The sequence below is a fragment of the Pygoscelis adeliae genome, unplaced genomic scaffold (assembly GCF_000699105.1).
Source record: "Pygoscelis adeliae isolate BGI_AS28 unplaced genomic scaffold, ASM69910v1 Scaffold386, whole genome shotgun sequence".
Classification (NCBI taxonomy): domain Eukaryota; kingdom Metazoa; phylum Chordata; class Aves; order Sphenisciformes; family Spheniscidae; genus Pygoscelis; species Pygoscelis adeliae.
The window spans coordinates 737,202-758,925 of NW_008824940.1; the positions used below are offsets into that span (position 1 = coordinate 737,202).

At 38.8% G+C, this 21,724-nt stretch overlaps 1 protein-coding gene across 3 annotated transcripts in view; it reads right to left on the reverse strand.

The window, feature by feature from the left end:
* Positions 1-2,046: 2,046 nt before the first annotated feature.
* AP1S2 (adaptor-related protein complex 1, sigma 2 subunit) overlaps positions 2,047-21,724 on the reverse strand; it is a 31,767-nt gene continuing 12,089 nt past the window's right edge. Inside the window, exons 4-6 of one of the 3 annotated variants that reach the window (XR_663676.1) lie at positions 15,773-15,867; positions 4,995-5,003; positions 4,062-4,109 (exon numbers count right to left, since the gene is read on the reverse strand). Coding sequence is in view for 1 of the 3 variants with exons in the window: in XM_009325469.1 (XP_009323744.1) it covers positions 4,062-4,109 (48 nt within the window). In the remaining 2 variants the exon portion in view is untranslated. Of the gene's footprint in view, positions 4,110-4,994; positions 5,004-15,772; positions 15,868-21,724 lie in introns of all 3 variants that reach the window. The other 2 variants (XR_663675.1, XM_009325469.1) reach the window with 2 other exon arrangements.

Genomic DNA, 21,724 nt, shown 5'->3' on the forward strand with positions numbered 1-21,724 from the left:
GCATGGTTTTGTGTTTCCTTATTAGCCGAGTGAGCTATTTATTCTGAAGAGACAAAGAGACTAGAAGTTCTTAAATGTTAAGCTCAATTTCTTTTTTTTCCAAAGGGGAGAAGCCCCAGAAGAACACAGAGAGGATTTAAATTTGCAAGGAATAGCTTGTTCTCACTGCGTGTTATTCTGCGTATTCCGCAGAAAAGGGCTTTATAAAGTGAATTAATACTGGCCAAGTTTTGTTTTCAATGACTGCTTAAAAGCAGTGGCTTTCAAAATTCTTTTTTTCAGTTGTGGATTCTGCAAGGTGCTTTAGAGCGATTATGAAAGCGGGCATTTAGACAGAGCTGCAAGAAGTTGGTTCGGGCAGCAGTGGGTCCCCCCGACAGGGCCTGCCGGGCAGCTCATTTCAGTCGGGATGGGGAGCAGGCGCTGCTCCTACCCTTCTCCTGTGGGAGCAGGAACACAGCCCAGCCGGGCGGCGAGGTCGCGTTTTTCCAGTGGCAGAAGGGGGGAATAGTGACAGCGTGGCGGGAACTCCTGCGAGCACAGGCAGTTACGCAGCACAGAGGCAGCTGGGAAGCGGGCTTGCCCCCCTCGCAGCAGCGTGCCCTCCAGTTCTGGCTGGCGGCTGCTTCCACGCGATTGGCCCTTTCCGCCTGTCCCCACCGTCACCGGGGGGGGGGAGAGGGGAGAAGGGGTAGCACGCGTCCACGTGCTGAACGCAAGGCTTTCGTTTGTTACGGAGGGGGAACGAGCACACATGAAAAGGCCTTTTCCTCTCTGGCCCGTCCCTTGCTTATAGGGCGGACGGTCTGAAGCGCCTCCTAAGTAACTTCCCAGCTTTATGTCCTTTGACGAAAGCACGTCCTTCTCAGATTCAGTTTTGCGTTACCACATTCAGCGTATCAGAAATGGCCCTGAAGTTTGCCAGTGACATTCCTGTGCGCTAAATAACATTTTTTCAAAAGAAATGCAAGAGCCTGCTTAAAGATGCTATTGCTTCCTGTCCTGGATCAGCACTTGTTACAAAACATGGAAGTCAATGCTAGTTAATAATTTAAAAGCTGAATTTACTTTCTTACATCATCTAAAGAGCGGGGCTGATTTTGCTTTCACTGTAAGTGCGTTGTAATTAAAGTAAACCCCTATTATTCCACATAGCCTTCTATTCAGCACTGACGTATCAGCTGAATTCAGTACCTATCTCTGATTTAAAAAAAAAAAACATACAACATCGACAAGTTACACTTCAGTGAGCTACGAGACCGATCACAAGGCAAGCCGTACAAGCATAACCCGTGGCACAGGGCAACTCAAAGGCAGCCACAGGGCGACCGCCATCACGGCGTTAACGAACTCCAAAGGCACAGCAGACGTTTAGGAAGGCCTCTCCACGTTAAAGACTAAGATTCAGTGAAGAAGACGCTCGAGCCAACAATCACCTGCCTAAACAATCCAGAAATTCTAATTGATTCTTTAGCTCCCCCCCCCGCCTCTTCCCTGTAAGGTAGGAAATCCAAGAAATGAAATTTTGTTTCATATTGAAGAAATGCCCTATGATGGTAAGTTTTCCCCGTGCTTTTGCTGATAACATCAACCAGCTCAGTTCTTTTAGAAAGCTGAAGAACAGATTAATCCGAGAAATTTATGGTTGAGACTAGGATTGTGAATGTTGCATTGACTTGCTCGTAATTCCATTTAAGGAACTGAATATGGAGTTTGTATTATCCAGAACCCTCTCTCAATCGACGTGGTTTGTTTTAATTTTCAAATGAAGTGGCACTACCGCATCAATTTAACAGCCGCTTTAATAAATCTCATGTTTAATGTGGTAAGCCTTCCAAAAACTTGCTAATTTATTGCTTTCTGTACAATTTAAATGGATGTAAATAACTAATCTTGGACACGGTATACTCTCACATTTTTTTAATAAAGCGCTCAAGAACAGGTTAAGCACTGTAATAAAATTTCCCTTTTTTTTTTAAGCTAGCACTGAGTAGCCTCTTCTTTCCTCCACAGAAACCAGAACTAATTACATATAAACACAAAGCCATGGTGTAAAAATGGACATTTATTACAACTAAACCAATGTGACAGACAGAGGTCAAACAGTTTATTTGTCACAATCACAACAAAGCTTAATCCAGCCGAGCACATACAAGTGACAGTGTAAACTTCAAAAACATGTTTAATACATAGAAAATCACTTCGGGTTTGCCTTAAGGTAATTCTACCGCCTCAATCTCACGCAGGGGGGTCATTCTGCTGCCACCTGAACCTCATCTATCCCTGCACGTTCCGCGCCAGGGAAACGCACACCACTGCTTTTGCGTGCCCGAGGTTACAAACGGTCTCTAGCAGTCGGGTGGGGTTAAATCCCAGAAAGGGCCCAAGCAGACAAGTTCTAACACCGAGTGCCCAGGCTCCGGCCTGGCACTGCCGCGGAAGCCTGCAGACCCACGCCTGCCCCGGCCGGCCCTTCTGCTGCCACGAGCGTTTACACTGGGATCTGGGTTCGGGGGACTTGCAAGGGGCCACGCCGAGCCCTTACCTGGCGGGTGAAACTTAACCCAGATCGCATCGAGCCCACAGCCTAGCTCTCCAGATGGCCGTGTAAATGCTCGCGCTAGCAGTGCGCGGCTGCTTCCAGCAACAACGCCAAAGCCAAGTTCTGCGAAAACGCAGCACTACTTACTCACTCGAGCGAACAAGCCAAAACGCCGACTCCTAGAGCCACGTTATGGGGAGGGAGGGGAGGGGAACAGCCCCGCCGCCTCAGGGACCGTGCCGACACACCGCAGAACTTGGCTACTCCAAAGTGTGGCACGACCGCCTCCAAACTCAAAAGCATACATGAATCCAACCTCCTCAAGTGAAACAGGTGTAGTCTATAATTACTGAAAGTCTGCTAGAAGTGTCAAAATACTACTTGGTATCACTTCACGTGATTTGCAGTGAATCTACTATACAAATCTAATACTTAAAAGCCCTGGCTGCAAACTAGTTGGTTCAACTGTACGTCACGCAGGTGTTTCGTAAGGGATGTGCCACACCTTAAAAGGTGCAAGTCAAGAAAAGCAGTTAAAATGACATTGACACTTAGTGCGGTGTTTGGGTTTTTTTAAAGGTACCTATACACCCATTAAAGCATAACTACAAAACACCAATAAATACAAATTAATTTGAAGAGTTTGAAAGAAAATAATGAAGTCCCTTCTGTAAAGCTCCTTCTTTCCCATCTTCAAAAGTATCCAATTTTCATTATGCACCTCTCTGTACAGCCGGGAAGCCTATCTCCTTTCTTGTGTTTATGTTCAGAGCAAGCTAAGAGCAGATCTAAAAAGAGTTTCCTTATTTGGATTTTTTTTTTTTTTTTTGGCTACATGCATTCCCTTTTTAGCATAGTAACTCGCACAGTTTTGCTCAAGGTAGCTACACTTAAATACACCTTCATTTCTAGTGAGTCGATCAGTTTGCAGTTTTCTTGCAAAAAGCAGTATCACCTTAACAGTTTTTACCAGTTTGATATGCAGATCCTAACAGGATTCTTTGGTATAATGACAAATTCAGGAGTAAACAGGTATTTCCAATCTTTATGCATCAACTGAAACAAGCAGAATTATCACAAGTGGTGACTAAAATGTCGATGAACAGAAGTCTTTGGTTGCATAAACACAATTTCTACACTAACATTTTGTATTTGGAGTTGTCCATGTAGTTTCTTTTCATTTAGATATGCTATGTCATAATGATACATTTATTTCCTGAAGTCAAGTTTGCTTATAAAAAACAGTACACTTATTGAAGTCAAATGCAATCTTCCCATAAATGCAGTGAAGGGAGACACTGAGTCAATTTAAATCTAATTCCCTTTCATTTATGATTTTTGGACTTCAGTTCCTGGTTCCCTTTTCAAAGGAGTATTTTTCTTGTAGGCCTGAATGAAGCAGCTTAGCAAAACAGTAATACTGACAAACAGCATCTTACACCATTAGCTAAACATTACAATGAAGGCAGTGAACATTTACAGTATGAAACACTGAGATGTCATCAGCTGAAGTGAAGATTTATGTCAATCCAATTTCTTCAAGTACACTACGTGGGGTCTCTGCTTCCTACGGAGGGAAAATGTGAGACAGTGGTGAATGGACCCTGTGCTTCTACTGAACAGTACCATACATGAGTTAATGCGAAAGATGCTTAATTAAAAAAGAAAAGCTAGAAGACATGAAAATATAAGAGTACTGCAGTTTGTAAACATGGTATTAGCTGCACTTCTCAAAGAGCTGTTAATTAGATTGTCACGGTTCACAGGAATAGCTGGCAGATTTTATTGCCCTTAAGCGCAATAAAAATAAAGCAATTCGGATGTACCAGCAGGGAACAAATCACAACCCAGTAAGAGAGATATGAATTGGGGAGGGATGGGGAGGCATCTTGCAATGGAGTCAGTGATTTTTGTGGTGAATTGTTTCATGGGTCTCAAAAATCTGTTAGGGAAGACTGAGTAAACGGGTGAACGAAATGACTGATGCAACTAAGATACAGTATCCCTTCAGCTCTTTAATAAAGAGCCTAGATTTTTTTACACCGGTCCCATGCTTAGTTCATGTGCATAGGACCGGTGTAAAAAACCTTAGTTCAAACCAGGTCAAGGTACCTTGGTACACCTGGTGTCGATAAATCGACCCCTACAGAAGCAGAGGAATTGCCAGGGTTGGAATTGTATTATTCCACACCAGGCATAAAGTTTCAGGTTAATTCTCATCTTACAAAGCTTTGTTTCTATTCAGAGCAATTTGTTTAATACAAAATTCGAAAGGGTTATCATCAGTTTTGTATTCATTACTCCTATAGCATCTGAAAAGAAACAGTAGTTTAATTAGAAACATTAGGCTGTCCTTTTCCATAATTATTAACAATATCATAGTAAATAAAAAGGGATACTGTGTCCTTATGGAAACAAACTGGTTTAGTATCCAGAGTATGAATAAACTTACTTTAGCATCCTAAAACAAGATATGTCATGAAGCAGAAAAAAAAAAAGCAGATAATAGTTAAGGCAGCAAACAAATTATTTTTCAACTGCTTTCTAAATATTTATTTAAAAAACTTGTCAGTAAAATATATAATTAAATGCCTTAAATCTTGCAAGTAACACCAGAACATTGTCTCTATCAACCTTGACTATGTAGCACAAAATGAGAGTTTACAATCCTCATTCAGTTCATGTATAAGGTGATTTAGTACTGAAGGAACAAGCTACGATGGTTTAAAGGCAACTTCATTTGAAATAAGTCAGTGCTTGGAACAGGCCACCTCTGAGCACTTTGAGATGGCTTCCAAAATCCAGCAGTAAATAAGAAATTGCAAGAAAAAGGCAAGTTAAAACCCGAAACAAGATACTCGGTGTATTACAGATGTAGTGGGTTTTTTATCACCAATGCAGTACCTAAATATTCTTCAAACTGCAGTGACCTTGATAAAGCCAGACAGGATGGCAGGATTAGATTTACGTGTGTGTTTTAACACAAATCCCCCAAAAGGAGAGACAGATTGAAGAAAAGGCTATGTAGCATTTTTAATATAACCTGCCGTATTACATTCCCAGATTACTTCGTTGCATTCATTTTAGAGGACATGCGTCTCCCCTGTCCACCCACTTAAAGCATTTTACTCAAGAAAATCCTACATTCTTAACTACAGCAACAGAACTCAGAGTATTCTAACAGAATGTAACTTCTCAACCATTTCAGGGTCTTGAAAATATTTGTAATAAAACAACTTTTCACAGTTTTAAATTGATTAGACAGCACAGGACACTTACAGTTACTCAGTGGTGAAACAGGGTATTTACTAAATTACCTGAAAAAAAAGTTGCTCAATAGCTATGAAGAAATACAGTGCACTGCTGCTACTATCTTCAGAGCAGTTTAGTATTGTCGTCTCCACTGCCAATTCAAAGTTGTAGGTAATTTTCACCAGGCATATACTTAAAGATTAAATTTCTTCAAGTAAATCAAGGTCATTGGCTAACAATGAATTTAAAGCAACGTATTTCAAGGACACTGGCTACTTGTCCACAGATACCTCACCAGTCAAACTCAGTAAAATTTTAATTTTTTAATACTACAGCAGTAACGTTGAGGCAGACATGCCTTCTTATGTGCACATCAACAACAAACTCAAAAGGAACACCTAAAGGCTAATGTGTTTTACTAGAGGAATAATTTCATCGATTATGACTTTTAAGAAACAAATAGAATGAATTATATTACATTTTGTTCACATTATTTGTTTTAGGAAGTGTCAAACATTTTATCCAATTGTTATGGAAAATGTTCTGCAGTATCATACACTACCTGCAGCTCAGAATCACCCAAGGCAAACAATGCAAATTTGAAATACATCAGAACACAGATGAGGAAAAAAAGTCATTCACATGAGACAAAAGTGCATGCAATACTTTATTTCAAACATGCCAGGAAAGCTAATTCATTACTTAGTCATTTAGAAGCAAGCAGCTGTATACAGATAACAAGAAAAACAGCATCTCATTACAGCTCAATGCACAGCATTTTAAGCCAACAGGCATGAAATAATGCAGGCTAAAGCAGCATTAACCAGACGTTCAAACACATTGTTAATGTCTTACAGAAAAAAGGCAAACTTGGAAATGGAAAACCACTCCTATGATCTTGTTTTCTAAGATTTCAGAATGCTGCAAGTTCAATCCGAATCTTTTGTCTAATCCCCTAAATCTCCCATTTTTAAGTCAGTTCAACATTTGAAAGTAGTGCATTACCACATATAGTACGTGGAACTAGCTGTTTGTTGTTAACCTCTGTAACTACCTCCTCGCTAATTGCATTTAAACAATTTCCAAAAACAGCACTGGTTTTAGGTTACAAACTATTCTCTTCTGCTAGGCAAACAGAGGATGTAATACATGCCCTCTCACTCTGCCCACACTTCTTAACTGAAAGGTACTTATATTCATCCTCGTGGCAGTTCTCTGATGCACTTAAAATTGGAAATGCCAATTGAAGGAGACATACTTCAACTACGCTGTTAATGGACTTTAAAAAAAAAAAAGTCTTTCCAACCCTAACCATTTGTAAAGCACGAACTTGTTCTCTCCTTCGGTAGCAGCAATTGTTCAACTACTCACAAGAGTGTTTTGAACATTTAGATACAAGTGTTGTAACTTCAGATTTACGTAAGTCGTTCTCTTCGCCCTAATCAATTCTGCCTTCCTCCTCTTGTTAAGGTAAGTCACACTATCGTGCCAGTCTCAGAAAAGTATACTGGTTATGTGCATCTTTAAGATGCAAGGCATGTGTAGAATTGTGTGTAACATCATTTAATACTTGCATGTATACACATTTCGCATACTACTACTCCTTCACTAGTCTCTCTGTAAATATGAACTTCATCTACAGGTTTTAAGTGTATGTTTAAATACCACCACAACTTATTTGAAAGATAAACACAGGTCAAGTAATGTTACAGTATAGGTGTTGCAGTATCTAGACGTTTAGCTCGGAAAATTCTACAGAACTTTTAAGCATAAGACTTCAAGCTTACACACAATAGAGTTAAACCATATGCCGACAAGCACAAGTTTTGTTGAAATGAGACATGTGAGGAGACAACACTGTAAAACAGAGGGGGAAGAGGAAAGTACAACAGCAGAGAATGGTTGTGGTATTCTATTAGATTCAAGATGACTGGATTCACCAAGCTGATGATAATGTTCTGCCATGAGTAAGTCACAGGTCTATCTCCTCTGAAATTCTGCATGCATGATGAATGAAGCCATTTAGTACACTGGGACATTAAAGTATTCATGACGTGGCTACAAAAGAAATGTACATATTCTTATACATAACAGAAAGGCAGACAGATATGCAAGAAAACAAAAAGATTACCTCACTATTGTATATCTGACATGAAAAGGACATTTGATACAGAAATACAGTATTGTACTTTTGACTACTCTAGACCTGGGGGGGGGGAGAACCATCGTTTTACCCCACCACCACCCCCGTACTTGCATGCTGGGTCCAACAGGACATACAGGACAACGTCACACATAATTATTCTATTATCAAAGCTCAGAGTTTCTTCTCAGCCAAAAATTGTTTGAGGCTGAGATACTGTTCCAGAGATGGACCACCCTACAGATTTCCTCCATTCTAGCCTCTTCGGTAGACATCAGCTATTGGCTACTGTCAGAGACAAGGCACTGGGCTAAGTGAACTTTTGACATCACCTACCATACCTGCTCTGATAAACACACATTGGTAACAGGCCTCTAGAACATGTCTGTGAGCAGCACCGTGCCAGGGTAGTACAGCAGTGGCGCTACTTGCAACAAAAATTATCTACCAAAGACTGCCTGTTTAAAAAATGGTAGCTATCTGAGACACCTCTCACAGCAGGCAAAGTTTTCTTTGCTTTTGTATTATGCTGCTGAACTTAATACTCTCTTACATTATTAGCATGAACGTTAGTATACGATTTGTTGGAGGAGTTAGAAAGCAAGCAATACTCATTTTTTCGTATTAAAATCAGTGCCCTGAAGACAGATGAGGACATTTTTAGTGGTGTAATAGCAATTTAGGAGTATCAGCCCCACATACGCCCATTACATATCTTCCAGGAGGAAAAACTAAAAGGCACAAAACAACTCTCTGCGTATCAGCTACCATCTTTCATGATGTGCCAATTAAAATCTTCCATCTATTTTAGTATCCCACCCCCCAAAATTACAGAAGTCTTACAACAGAACTGAGAAAGTTCCCATGACTTCCAAACCTAACAATTTCCTCTGTGCCATCTCAGTTTATTCACACGTTCTAGCTTGTGTATTTTTAAATTCTAATCTCCAATTACAAAAAAGCACAACAAAAATATCCTAGAAGCTTTACAGGATTTATACTGCTTTTCAGTTTTAGTAATCAGAACATTATTCCATAGTAGTTAAAATTATTCTGAACAAGCCAACTACAAAATCCAGTAGTTCTGAAAATAATAGCACCTATAGCTCAGTGACAGTTGCAAATAAGTTGTATGAAGTCTGCTGTGATTTTTGGAAGAACTCAAAAGAATTGGTATATAATAGAAAATTACAAATGTGAATTTTAACTCTTAAAACCTCTCTTACTGCTTAAGTCAAGCGTCAGCCTACATTAAAAACAAAATGCTGAGGCATATTCCTAACTGGAAAAGGAATCGCATGACGGTGGTACACAGTACTAGCCCCAAGGAGTAGAAGCTTTGACTAAGAAGAAAATATTAACTCTAGAACTGCTGGAGCCTCCACAGACAAAAAATTCTCAGAGAGGTACTTATGGAAAATTTCTGCTTTACTTAACACTGCTGGCATGTTACAGATTCATGAAGACAACTGAAAAAGAGGCATAGTGTAACAATCTCAAATGCCCAATTTTTACGATTTTGTATTTTCACTTTTTACCTGGAACATATATGCACACATGTGACTGTGATTCTCCTCCTCCTTGAAAAAAATACCTCATGTCTTCCAGTGTTTCACCACCCTTGGAAACCTGGAGCCATCAAAGGTGGTGTCTTCACTGAAATGCCTGTCAAATCTCATAACAGATTTCTCCTTAATTTTACAATGGCTCTCTGGACAGAAAGAAGAATGAGAGCAGCTCATTTTCTAGCACTCTTCTGAGGTTGATTACCATTCACTGTTGTTGTATTCAAAGATTACCCCAGGCTGCACACGTTCCTTAGCACACTCTTTGGCCTGGAAGCGCTGACCATGTTCCATTTTACACAACTGGTATCAACAAATAAGGACATGGAAGCGCTCGTGTTAATCCACTTGTTACGTTTCAGCACCTTCCAAACTTCTACTCTCAAACACACACCCAGAGTATTCCCCACCCTGTTCATACTTTCAATGGTTTATAACTTGAGGAATTAACTGTCTTTGATGCGAAAATCCTGGTACACAAAATCAGATGATTGACTCAAATTACTGTTATGGGATTAGTGTCTCATCTTGACAGAAAGTTATTATCTACTGATAAAGCAAGATAAATTGTCAGATAACAATAAGAAGAAAATGGTTCTTTCACTCTTGGCAGCAATTTAGCTTACAGAACATGTAACCACCACCTGCAACTAGACTAGCAATAAACTGACATTGTAGAGGTGCATCTAAAAGATTAAATGGAAGACAACAGTAACTGAGATATGAAGTGATAACACAGCAATATTGTGAGATGGAAAACACTGCAGTTTCAGTGAGAACTCTGTACCCCACTGAGGACGTCCGAGACCATCACGCACAGAGGGTCTGGCACTGTGGGCAGCCTGACAAACAAGAGAAAGGAAAATAAAGTTTTGACAAATTAGTTGCCATCACAGAACTATGGTATCTCACAAGCTCCAACTATGATGTGTTAAACCTTTTACTGCGTTCCCTGCCACATTGTCTCCAGAGCAGTTAGCCTGCTGGTCTGAATACCAGAAAAGACAATTTGGGGGAAAGGACAGATGCCAACTTCTACAATCAGTATCTAGACTACCTTGCCTTCCTTCTGTGGGACTCTGCAGACCTCAGACAACATCTGAGCCTGTGAAGCATGTCCTTAAGATAGCTAGCTATCTGGATCTAATGAGTTTATAAATGAGTTGATCTAGCAACCAGGGAAGAGGCAATGGTATCCCTACAGCACAATACACTGGCAAACTAACAAAATACCGCTGCAAAATCATCACTTATTTAAAAATTTGGATGTAAACTGTTTATCTGACTTTAACACATAGGCTTTGGATCCTAGTTTTGCCAAAGCAGTAATAGCTCTACAATACAAGCTGTACATTGCCACTCCACAATGTTTTAAAGTTACTAGAATCCATCTTTTTAAAAAACTGACATGTGTTTACAACTCATTTTAAAAAGCTAATAATACTCTCTGAATTTGTCAGCCTGAGTCATTAGAGATTTTTAAATTAGAAAAATAGTAGAGTTGATTTGAGTCAACAGAACTATTTAGCTAGCCCAACCCAAATGACATTTTTGTCAGCCAACTTTGTCATGACCCAAACTAATTAAAAATCATAATCAAACTAAAATTAGAAGGGACTTCATTTAATCCAGTCCCCCAAACGGCATACCTGTAACATTCCTGGGAGATATTTAATCTGTTAAAGGCATCCAGTGATGGAAACTTTTCAATGCCCTCCAGGCAATCTTGCTTAAATGCTTCATTATCATCACCACTGGAAAATCTGCCTAACATCTACTTTGGAATTATTTTCTTGCCGCAATTTAAGCTATTTTATGTCTGTAATGGACAAGAAAACAGACAATTTCCTCAAGCAAGAGAGAGAGACAAGAAATTATTTATGCCTACACCAAACAGACTCAAGTTCAGTGTTTTGCAGTGCTGCCATTTTACTGACATCACCACACAGCAGTGACATAGACTTCATGAATATGTGGCACGCCTTCTTTTTCAGGGAAAGTTCACTTAGGTTTTTGCTTAGCTTCTTTCCCATCAAAACCAGCACAAAGCCTATGAAGGCATGCCATGTTAAACTGCAGGCAAAAATTACAACTGCTACCTTTTGACAAAAGCTCGGCTTTTCTTCCCCCAGCATCTAAACAAACCCCAAGCTAGAACAACAGACAAGATGCGGGACACCATGGAGTGCACAGCAGTTTGGGAACAATTCTACAGAAGCAGGCTATGGGGAAAAGAGAGAGGAGGGATGAGGATTTCTGTTTAGAAACATGAAGTTCTTACAGTAGGAAGAGATTAACATTTAACAAGCACTTCTTTAGCAATGCTTCAGAAGCAATTACTTTTACACTCTACTTCTGAATCTTTATTAGGAAATATTTCTAATGAAAGGCTGTTTTAGAAAATTGCTGCTGTTCACTTGCCTTTTCAGGGATTTCAAAATAGTAGAGTATCTGTTTCCCAATCTGTGGTTAGCTAACTATTCAGAAACTCCAATTACATGGTTACTGGGACAATTCTACTTTACTTTCAAAGGAGAGCAAAATATCTTCTCAGAGAACCTAGAAACACCCACGAGGTCTTGAACATGTTCAAAGACAAATATTAACTATGATGCTGTTCAAAAACAAAGAACAATCCTACATCAATGCCAACTCCAAGATCTTATCTGCAGCTTCCTATACAGAGAGGACAAAAAAAGAAATGTTCAAGATTGGTGCAAATTAGTCAACACGATACTCAGCTAGAGTCTGAAACAGCAACAGTTCTCATGCAAGTGTTACTCAGCAAAACATCCGAGCACGCGCACGCACTTCGGCTCTAAAACATCACCTCAACAGACCAGAGCAGGAGGATATGACGTAAGATCAGCAGTGGCCTGCCTCCCTCTCAAAAGCAGAAGAAAAATATCAGTGGAAACTTCATGTACTGTAACTGGATAATAGTGGGTGCTTCCTGCTTCTTAGTTGCTATTCTGATCTGCTGGATCAGAGGGGATAATCGCTCCAGGAGGCAGTGCTTTATACCTGCCAATCAGTTGCTACACAGTGAGCTATGAAAAATTGACCTTCTAATCTTTAAGGGTAAGGACGGTTCTAAGCATCCACTGGAGGCTCCACTTCCCCACCACAAAAACACAAATGCTTTAAGCGAATACTACTGCTGAATATTTTGTATTGTGAAGCTAGAGCCAAAATTATTACAAATCACTGAGTTCTCTATCAGATAATCCTATATATCTGTATGTTCGGCAGTTTGCCAAGCTACGCACATAAGGATTCATTAATGTTTTCTTCCATTTTCTTCCAGCACTGCAGCTACAGGTTTGCATTACTTACTCCCCTCTGCTTAAGGAACCATTTCTTAAGCTGCAGGGCCGTATCTTTGAAGGGACGACCAGAATATACTGCTGTAACAAGCCATGTCACATCCAATATCATTCAGCTTCCATGGCAATGGCATTTAAGCATTCCCTTTCCTTCCTGTTCCTGCAGCACTTTGCCGCCTTATACTTGTTTGGACAAATGTTTGCAGGGCCAAGTTGTAAACAGGGAAAAGAAAAGCTGCTGACTATATGTTTTTAGAAACAAGCAATTTAAATTGGATCAGTTCAAACGGATCTGAAATCCAGTTCTAGAATGGTCATATAAATAGTTTCTCTGGCACAAAGGAAAGAGGGAGGGAAAGGACAACTGAAAACTGCTTAAGTCAATACTGCTGCTGAAGCTCCTTGCCACACTCCTATGACTCAGGCCATCAGCAGGGGTACAGCATAAGACAGGTAAATTAGAACTTATCTAACTATGGTAGCTGACTTGGGGGTTCAAAGCAGACATGAGTCAAGCCAAGATACGCGGGCAACACTGGCTTTTTAAAACACTTAGATACACTGGGAATTGTTAAAAATAAAACATAATTTAAGTTACACTATTAGCTTTAGCAGAAGTCCTGGCTGCCACCAAAAGCAGCTGCCTTTTTCTTCCCTTTTCAATGCCACTGGTTTCCTCTTCCCGGCACTTCCCTCATTCTCCCCTGCATATTCTCAGATTTTAGCTAACAAGCTAGGAGCCACATAAGCACAGGGCAAGTGGATCAACACAAGTGCCACCACAAAGGTGGGAGCAGAAATGGATCTGGCCTTCTCAACAACAGTCACTGTCAGCATGGTTTTAGGTGATGAGGAAACTGCACCCTGACTCAAGACCATGACTTTACCACCTGTAAACTGCTCTTGATAGAAAGCTTAAGTTCTATTCAGTAGAACTTGAGTGTACAATAAAAATATTTCACCGTCTAATTGCATCCACTTAGGTTTTTCAACATTATACAAGGCTTCCCTTAAATGTAACCAAATTCTGTACGGAATAGGCTACTTCTGAACATGTGTCTTATTACCTTTGCCATACAGCACACCCTAGTCTACAAGCAAATCTCTCTGAAACAGCCCTCAAAAACTGAAATTCTACTCATTCAGGGCTTGTTTATGCTTGATAGAGTGACACAGATTAAGTACTTTGAAGCTGTATAACCTATTTGTTAAATATCAGGTTAATCCAAGCACAGAAGCTATATAAGTCAAACTCCTCCCCTTGCCCAAAGACGACAACCTTTACCTCAGGAGATCTTTCTTTACCGCAGATGATCTTCATTCCTATATACAAGCTGCAGTTCCTTCCTGCAGGCAAACCATCCCCACCCATCTCTTATTACATGCAACCACCTATCTGTCCCTCTCCACTCACCCCAGCAGATGCCCTCGCCGTTTCCCCATATTCTGTGGGGTCATGACAACTGTGTAAATTAAGCTCTGTACATAATGACTATTCCTTCACTCCTTCCAGGGAACAGTACAGGCCAGAAAGAAGCATCCCCTGGGCAGCTGATAATGCCACTGTGTTTAAATTAATGGGGACAAAGCACATTTTTTCAACTAAAACTCAGCCCATACATAGAATTCATCAGGGACATACTGTAGACAAGTAAACTGAAGTCGCACAGAATTTAAGCCTGAGCTTGCATGTTCCAGAACTGGTCTTTGTAGCCATCTAAGACAAGAAAAAATATTACAACTCCTAAGAAAAAACTCTATGCTTAGCATAGGTCCCAAACAATATAAATACTTTTTGAAGTTTTAATCACAAGGAAACTTACAGTCACAGTATTAATACTAACCTCACCATGAGAATCACACTCTTCGTACATGAACTTGTTATCATGGAGAGAAAAAGCAATAAACATGGGGAAAAAACTGTGGAAAAAACCAAGCTTGAGCATTTAGGTTTTCTTATCGTTGTTTTAGAATATGTCCAAACTCATGTAGGAGATTCTATTTTGAACAAATGACTTGTTGGCTGCCCTAATTCTACAGGTCTAATACACAAGCAGGTTATTAGCTACTCTCCACTCCCCAACACAGATCAACAGCTGTATCATATATTAGGTAACTTTTAAATGGTAAAAATACCCATACACTAACAGTGAATTTGAACATGTTACAAAATATTTTTGCCTGTTACAATAATTTTCTTTTGTCTGGAAACTAAATCCTGATATTTATAAAGCTGCATATGAAATTAGATCTATTACTGCAGTTCCACATTACAAAAGCCAATTTGTTTACTGAACTACTTGTTTATCATGACATCAAATAAGCAGCTGACTAATTAAGTTTTCTCCAGCAATTCATTTTCATGTGTGTTTTAAACTTGCCTTATGTAAAATAAAATCTTACCTTTATTAGTAGGACTGCCACAATGTATTCCACTTACGCTTTGGACAAAAATATGTTGCAATGCACTATATATGCAAATAAGCTTTGTTCTGTCATGCAGCATCCGGCACCTGATAGACAGTCAATTGCAGCAGCACCCAGTCTTTTTAGGGCCCATTTTCTTTGCACAGCAGATGTAAACAGCTCATTTTCCAGTAAATACACGTTTACATGGGTTGATTGTAAGTAAACAAAGCCAAACATCTGTTTAGTTATTAGTTTTGGTATCCATTTCTCTAACTTGCATTATCCCACTTAATTATCAACACCAAAGAAAGCTAGTAGAAGTCAGACACTTCAAGTTGATGCGGTTAGTACAAAAAAGAAAAATAAAAGGGAACACTCAAAGCACTCTTCAAAGACCATCATGCAAAGTGTTGCAGAAAGTTAAGCCCATCACCCATTTTCTGTTTACCCTTGCAAGGACTTAATTACACGTGCAGCAGTCTTTGCATAGCACCCATTTAATCCATGCCACCAAAATGGTAAACTTGGTAGTTACCAATCATTTAGATGGGGGTCAAAAGGGCTAATGCCTTAGATTGCTCTTAATCATAAGATATCCTCAGACAAACCTCCCCAGTCTTCATTCTGGCTCTACAAACACAAAATCAAGCAGCAGTGAAAATGTAATACCAACTACTTATTTAAAAAAAACCCCAAAACAAAAAAACCAACACCCACCCAATTATTTTACAGCTTATTTCCATTCAAAACAAAAGTTAGAAAATATTCTAAACTACATACAGAAGTAAATTCAGTTATTTCAATCAAATATGTTTCAGCTATTGTTATTCTTTAAGTTAATGCAATTTTATTAGGTCCTACTAAAAGTCCAGTTAAGAAAGCAAACAACAGAAATGCATCAGTAAAAAACATCTGTTCAAAGACTCCAAGTAGATGCATTAAAAAACCTCTTAAGTTTACTCTTCATTTCTTAACAAGATAAAGGATATTAGTACCTTAAAAGAGTAAGTTCTAGAGAGTTGTTTAGAAAGATTCATCTGTGCTTGAAGGAATATTAATTCAAGGATTTTTTTTAAAAGAGAACTTAAGATCAGTTGTTCATTATTATAACAGATTGAGAGCGTAATACAATAGGATGCTACCAAATTTACATATATTTAATTCAGTGACTAAGTTCACACAGTACTATCACTAACATTGATATCAAAGTAAGATTTATTCCATGAAGGGAAATAAGAGTTTCATTCAACTTATCTACCTACCATCCCTGAAGTAATTTAAACAATTTAATTCAAGAGCTATGTAATCGTATTTGCTATTAAGTCATCATTGTTACTTGCTGAGCTGTATGTGATAAGCCAGTCATTTTCACGCAGTAATGTCTGGTGCAAGAAGTTGAACATTTTCACTTTAATTCCTCTGTTAATGAAACACACTTAGATTTCTCAAAGAATCGTTAACAATAGGTCTTCTCAGACTTTTTTTTTTGCCTTTCTAAAATAAAAGTTTCAGCATAAGGTTTAAAATATATACACTTTTAATGCATCTTGATATCCATCACCAGAACTACTACTGTTGCTAGACAGCTTGGCAACAAAAAACATAGCTTCTCCCTTAAAAATAATAAATAAAAGCCCCAAAACACATACCAGCAACGTGCCTGACATCTGTACAACACACAGATAAGACCACAAAGAAATGAGAATCTAAAAACCAAGCACAATGGGATGCCTCCTGGGGGCATTCATATTCTTTTCACCTACTATTCTGTGGCACTCTAAAACCACCTTCACAGGTAGTGAGAATTTTAGGAAAGGGTAGTAGCACTGCAACATGACACATCAGCTCAGACAATTCTCAGACAGAGTAAAAATGGAATTTTCTCCTCACTATCTCAAGGTTCAAACATTAACATTGCTCTTTTCAGCACTGTGCCAGATTCAGGGAACATGTTCTATTAAAATGCAGATTAATACACTCATTCAGAAAGAGCATCTAATTTTGAAGATAAGATACTCCTTACTGTCAAGCAGTCTTCTGCAATTCTTCATTGAATTTATTATGTTTATTGACCAAAAGCACACGACTAAGCTCCTGAAAACAGCTATGGCATATGCAGCTGTGCTAAAATTTTCATTGTATCACCCTGATGCAGTGCTTCTACAGACTGCAACAGAAGACTATCACTGGAGAAAAATCTGTCAGTTCAGTGTACAGATAAGAAATATACCCTTAATAGAATTATAATCTATGAGGAGCTTGGTGTACCATTAATACAGCCCCAACAGTTCTACAAGAATTGCTTGTATCAATGAATGATCAACTTCATAGGTAGTTTTGTGAAGTGGATGTTGTTGATCACTATTGGAATTCACAGAGAGGGTACTGAATAGTTATGACAGCAAGGACTTCACTTATACTAATTTGTCTTACTTACAATTGAAACTTCCTAATGTTTCAATTTGCACAGCTGACTGAATGCATACTTAACACTTATATGGAAGACTCCTTCCTCACAACTTGCTCAGTCTTAAGAACTTCTAATCAGCATTTTGATTTCTTGAATAAGATCACTCACATCTTACATGCATACACACTGAACAAAAAAGTCAGGAAAAAAGGAGAATATTATGGAGACAGATTTACTAAAATGGCATTTTAAAGGTCTGAACAAAAGCTGCTCAGGTGAAAAGCGGACTGCTTTCTATCATTTACAATTCATAAAGCCAAGGATAGATTAAGATTTGACAACACGTTTCTGGAAAGACAACTGGATTTCTAAAGCATTTAGAAATCACAGCCTGCAAATCTATGATAAGTCCTAAACATCATGACACATCCAGAAAAAGCAAGAAACTTCACGAAGAACATTAAGATACCGAACTGCATTTTTTCCAAAAAGAATCAAGAGACTCACATATAGATCAGTAAAATATTTAAGTTACCAGAAAAAAAAGCAGCCTGAGAATGGGAAGGGGGTGAAGTATGATACAATAACTTCCTGGATACTCAATGCTGCTTTTTCAAGACAACGTTTAAATCTGAAAAGGTTAACTTCCCCTCCCCCCATTCCTACTTGGGAGAAAAAGAGAGATGCAGGTTCTACTGCTGATTTTTCTGGACCAATTCCTATTGCTTTCAACAGAAGAGTATGATTTGGTAAGTATTTGCAGAAAAGCCTACTCCACAGTACGAGGAGAGTCCAAAAACAACCATTAAAAATATGGAAACACCTTTGATATCAAGGTTTACAGACCTGTGTGCTACTATTAAATTTGCAACTAGTGGTCTTTAGAGGTTTGTTCCAAAGAGAAGCAATGTTCCTATGATTCCTGATCACATGTATTCTTACAGTTCATTCCATCTAAAGTCCAGCTGAATTTATACTAGGTATTTATGAAGCTATGAGATTACTTCTTCAAAAACTGTTGGCAGGTTTTATCAGTGATTTTATAAACTCAATAGTCTATAGTACAGTCAATGACAAGCAAGATAGCCATAAACATATGTATATATGAAGTCAGAAATGCAGTTCTATGAAGATTTTAAGTCACTTTTTACTTGAACAGAATGCTACAAGAAGCAAAGTAATTAACACAAGACATACACAAAGAACAGACGATAGCATGACAAGGCTTGGAACTTTAACTGACACCTTTGGAAATACCACGCCTGCAGTTCCACACAATCAAACGCTTCATAACTTTAGCATCTCCTTTCTCTCCATCCTGCAAACGCTGAATTTAAGCAGCAGTGTAGCTTATAACCACAAGAATAACCCGTATCATAACTGAACAACAAAAACTAATTTTCCTAAGACAAGGTGCAAATAAATTCTTCCAAAGTGAAGCATATTATATATACAATGTTACAGAGCACCACTGTAGTCAAGCACGTATACAAGGCCTACTTCATTCAAAAAATAACCACCTGTTCAACTGATGTGGGAAAATGAACACAAAATCAACTGACCTCTTCACTTAGGCCCAGTATGCTTTACCTTGTTCTTGCGTAATATGTTTTGTGACAAACTATGCCACTCTTTAAGAACAAGCAATTCAACTTTTTATTCCTAAGACGGGGGGGGGGGGGGACCTCTCACACTCGAAGTATCTTACAAAAAGCTATTTCCACGTGCATGCATTTCCTCACCTACTACTTAAAAAGCACCTACGTTTTGAACAGCACAATTAAGAAAACATGCGATACCTCAAAAAGAAAGTAATTATGTCAAATGCACATTCCCAAATTGGACTTATTTATTCTGCTTATGTACAGAATTTACCTATCACAAAAAAACAGAAATAGTTTCATTCCAGGTTCTTAAATACTGTCTAGAACCAATGCCATAAACAAGCTCACTTTATTTTTGATCAATGTATCAGAGTCAATACCTTCAATATAAAACGACAAGGCATACACTTCATACTTAAACCAAAAGATCAAACAATCTAACTGCATTATAACCTCTTTCCTGCTACATATCCAACATCCTTCAGGGACTGAGGTCTGAAATGCATTTTACAAAAGCGTCAGCTACCAAAACACTACCACAACTTACTGTATCTTCTATGAGTTGGGAGGGATTCCAAATCCACAAAGATGGTAGCTATCTCCTAATCCTTAAATAACGAACTAACAACATATCCTTTTTTTATTCATGGTAACTCTCATAGCTCCCCATACCTATCTTCTAAAATGTAATTACAGATCATTATCTGTGCCTAAAATCAAGAACACACATGTCTTAAGAACTGTAGTCTTAAACTGACCAACCAAGCTGACTACATGAAACCGAGCCAGAAGTTATACATGAAGAACAGATGGCAATCAAGGCAGTCAGATCCCCATTATAATAAAGATTCCTGTTTCACATTGAGAGGAATACAGGTATAGCCGAGGCAAATAATGTCACTGCTGACTTAGGAAGGCAGTCTATTTCAGTAGTCTATATTTAAGAGCTAACATTAAGTGAAGACTGAATTAATTGCATTAATCATGGTAAGTTTCTCAGGAGGCTAGTAAGAAACAGGTGCTTACAAAGGCTGTTTCCTAAACCAGACAAAACCCCTTATACTCCCACCCACTCCACGCTTAAGTATCAGGGATTTGCTTTTGTCACTGCTAATGCTAACATTCCTTTATTTTGTCGTAACTCAAGGACAACCTAATACCATCTCTGCACTATTACGCATACCTTCAAACCTTCAGTTTCCAATTAGCACATTTCATCCGCAAGAGGAAAATTTTCATGGCAGATGCAGGAAATTCACCAAATTTTCATTTCCAAAGATGCTCATTCTAAAACTAAAAGCTTGAATCTATATAGCAACCCTTAGCATCTAGCGCAAGTCAGCTGACATTAACAATTTAAGCACCCTTCTGGATATAGGATGAGGTGAGGGCTTGAAATAGTGTCCTGGTTTTGGCTGGGATAGAGTTAATTTTCCTCCTAGTAGCTGGTACAGTGCTGTGTCTTGGATTTAGGATGAGAACAATGTTGATAACACACTGATGTTTTAGTTGTTGCTGAGCAGTGCTCACACTAGTCAAGGACTTCTCAGCTTCTCTTGCCCTGCCAGCGAGAAGCTGGGAGGGGGCACAGCCAGGACAGCTGACCCACACTGGCCAAAGGGATATTCCACACCATGTGACGTCATGCTCAGTATATAAACCTGGGGGAGTTAGCCAGGGGGGCTGACTGCTGCTCGGGAAGTGGCTGGGCATCGGTCGGCAGGTGGTGAGCAATTGCATTGTGCATCACTTATTTTATACGTTCTTTTATCGTTGTTAGTATTATTATCATCATTTTCCCTTCCTTTTCTGTCCTATTAAACTGTCTTTGTCTCAACCCACGAATTTTACTTTTTTTTTTTTCCAAGTCTCTCCCCCATCCCACTGCGGGGGTGGGGGGGGAAGTGAGCAAACGGCTGTGTGGTGTTTAGCTGCCTGCCGGGTTAAACCACAACAAATAGCAAAGGAAATAAGGTTAATTGGTAGCATATCTACTATTCTTCATGTGGGAGGACTAGTAAATACTACCTGAGGCCAAACTGCAAGAGCCTAAGAAAAAAAACATTCACATAGCTTTTAGATTTTTGATCATGACTAAAATAGTGATGGAAACAAACAAGTGTGATTTGTTGATAGATCCTCTGGCCTTAATTATTGACATACCTCTTAAAAAATATATATATTTAAATATTTTAGATGTTCTGCAATCAACTACTAAAGGAATACACACACCCCCTACAAAAGAATAGTGGTGGACAAAATGGGGATAATTTCCAAAATACTTTTATAAAAATTACATAGGATGAATAACAAAAAGAATTTTCACTCGAAGCCAATGTTTAGGAACTTACTTCTACTTCAAATGAAGATGAGCGAGTCTGTATAGATTTGCTTTTAAATATATACATAACTGCCTGTTTTAGATATTAGAATTATTAACTGCTTGACTGCAGTGTTTTAGCACAGTAAATGA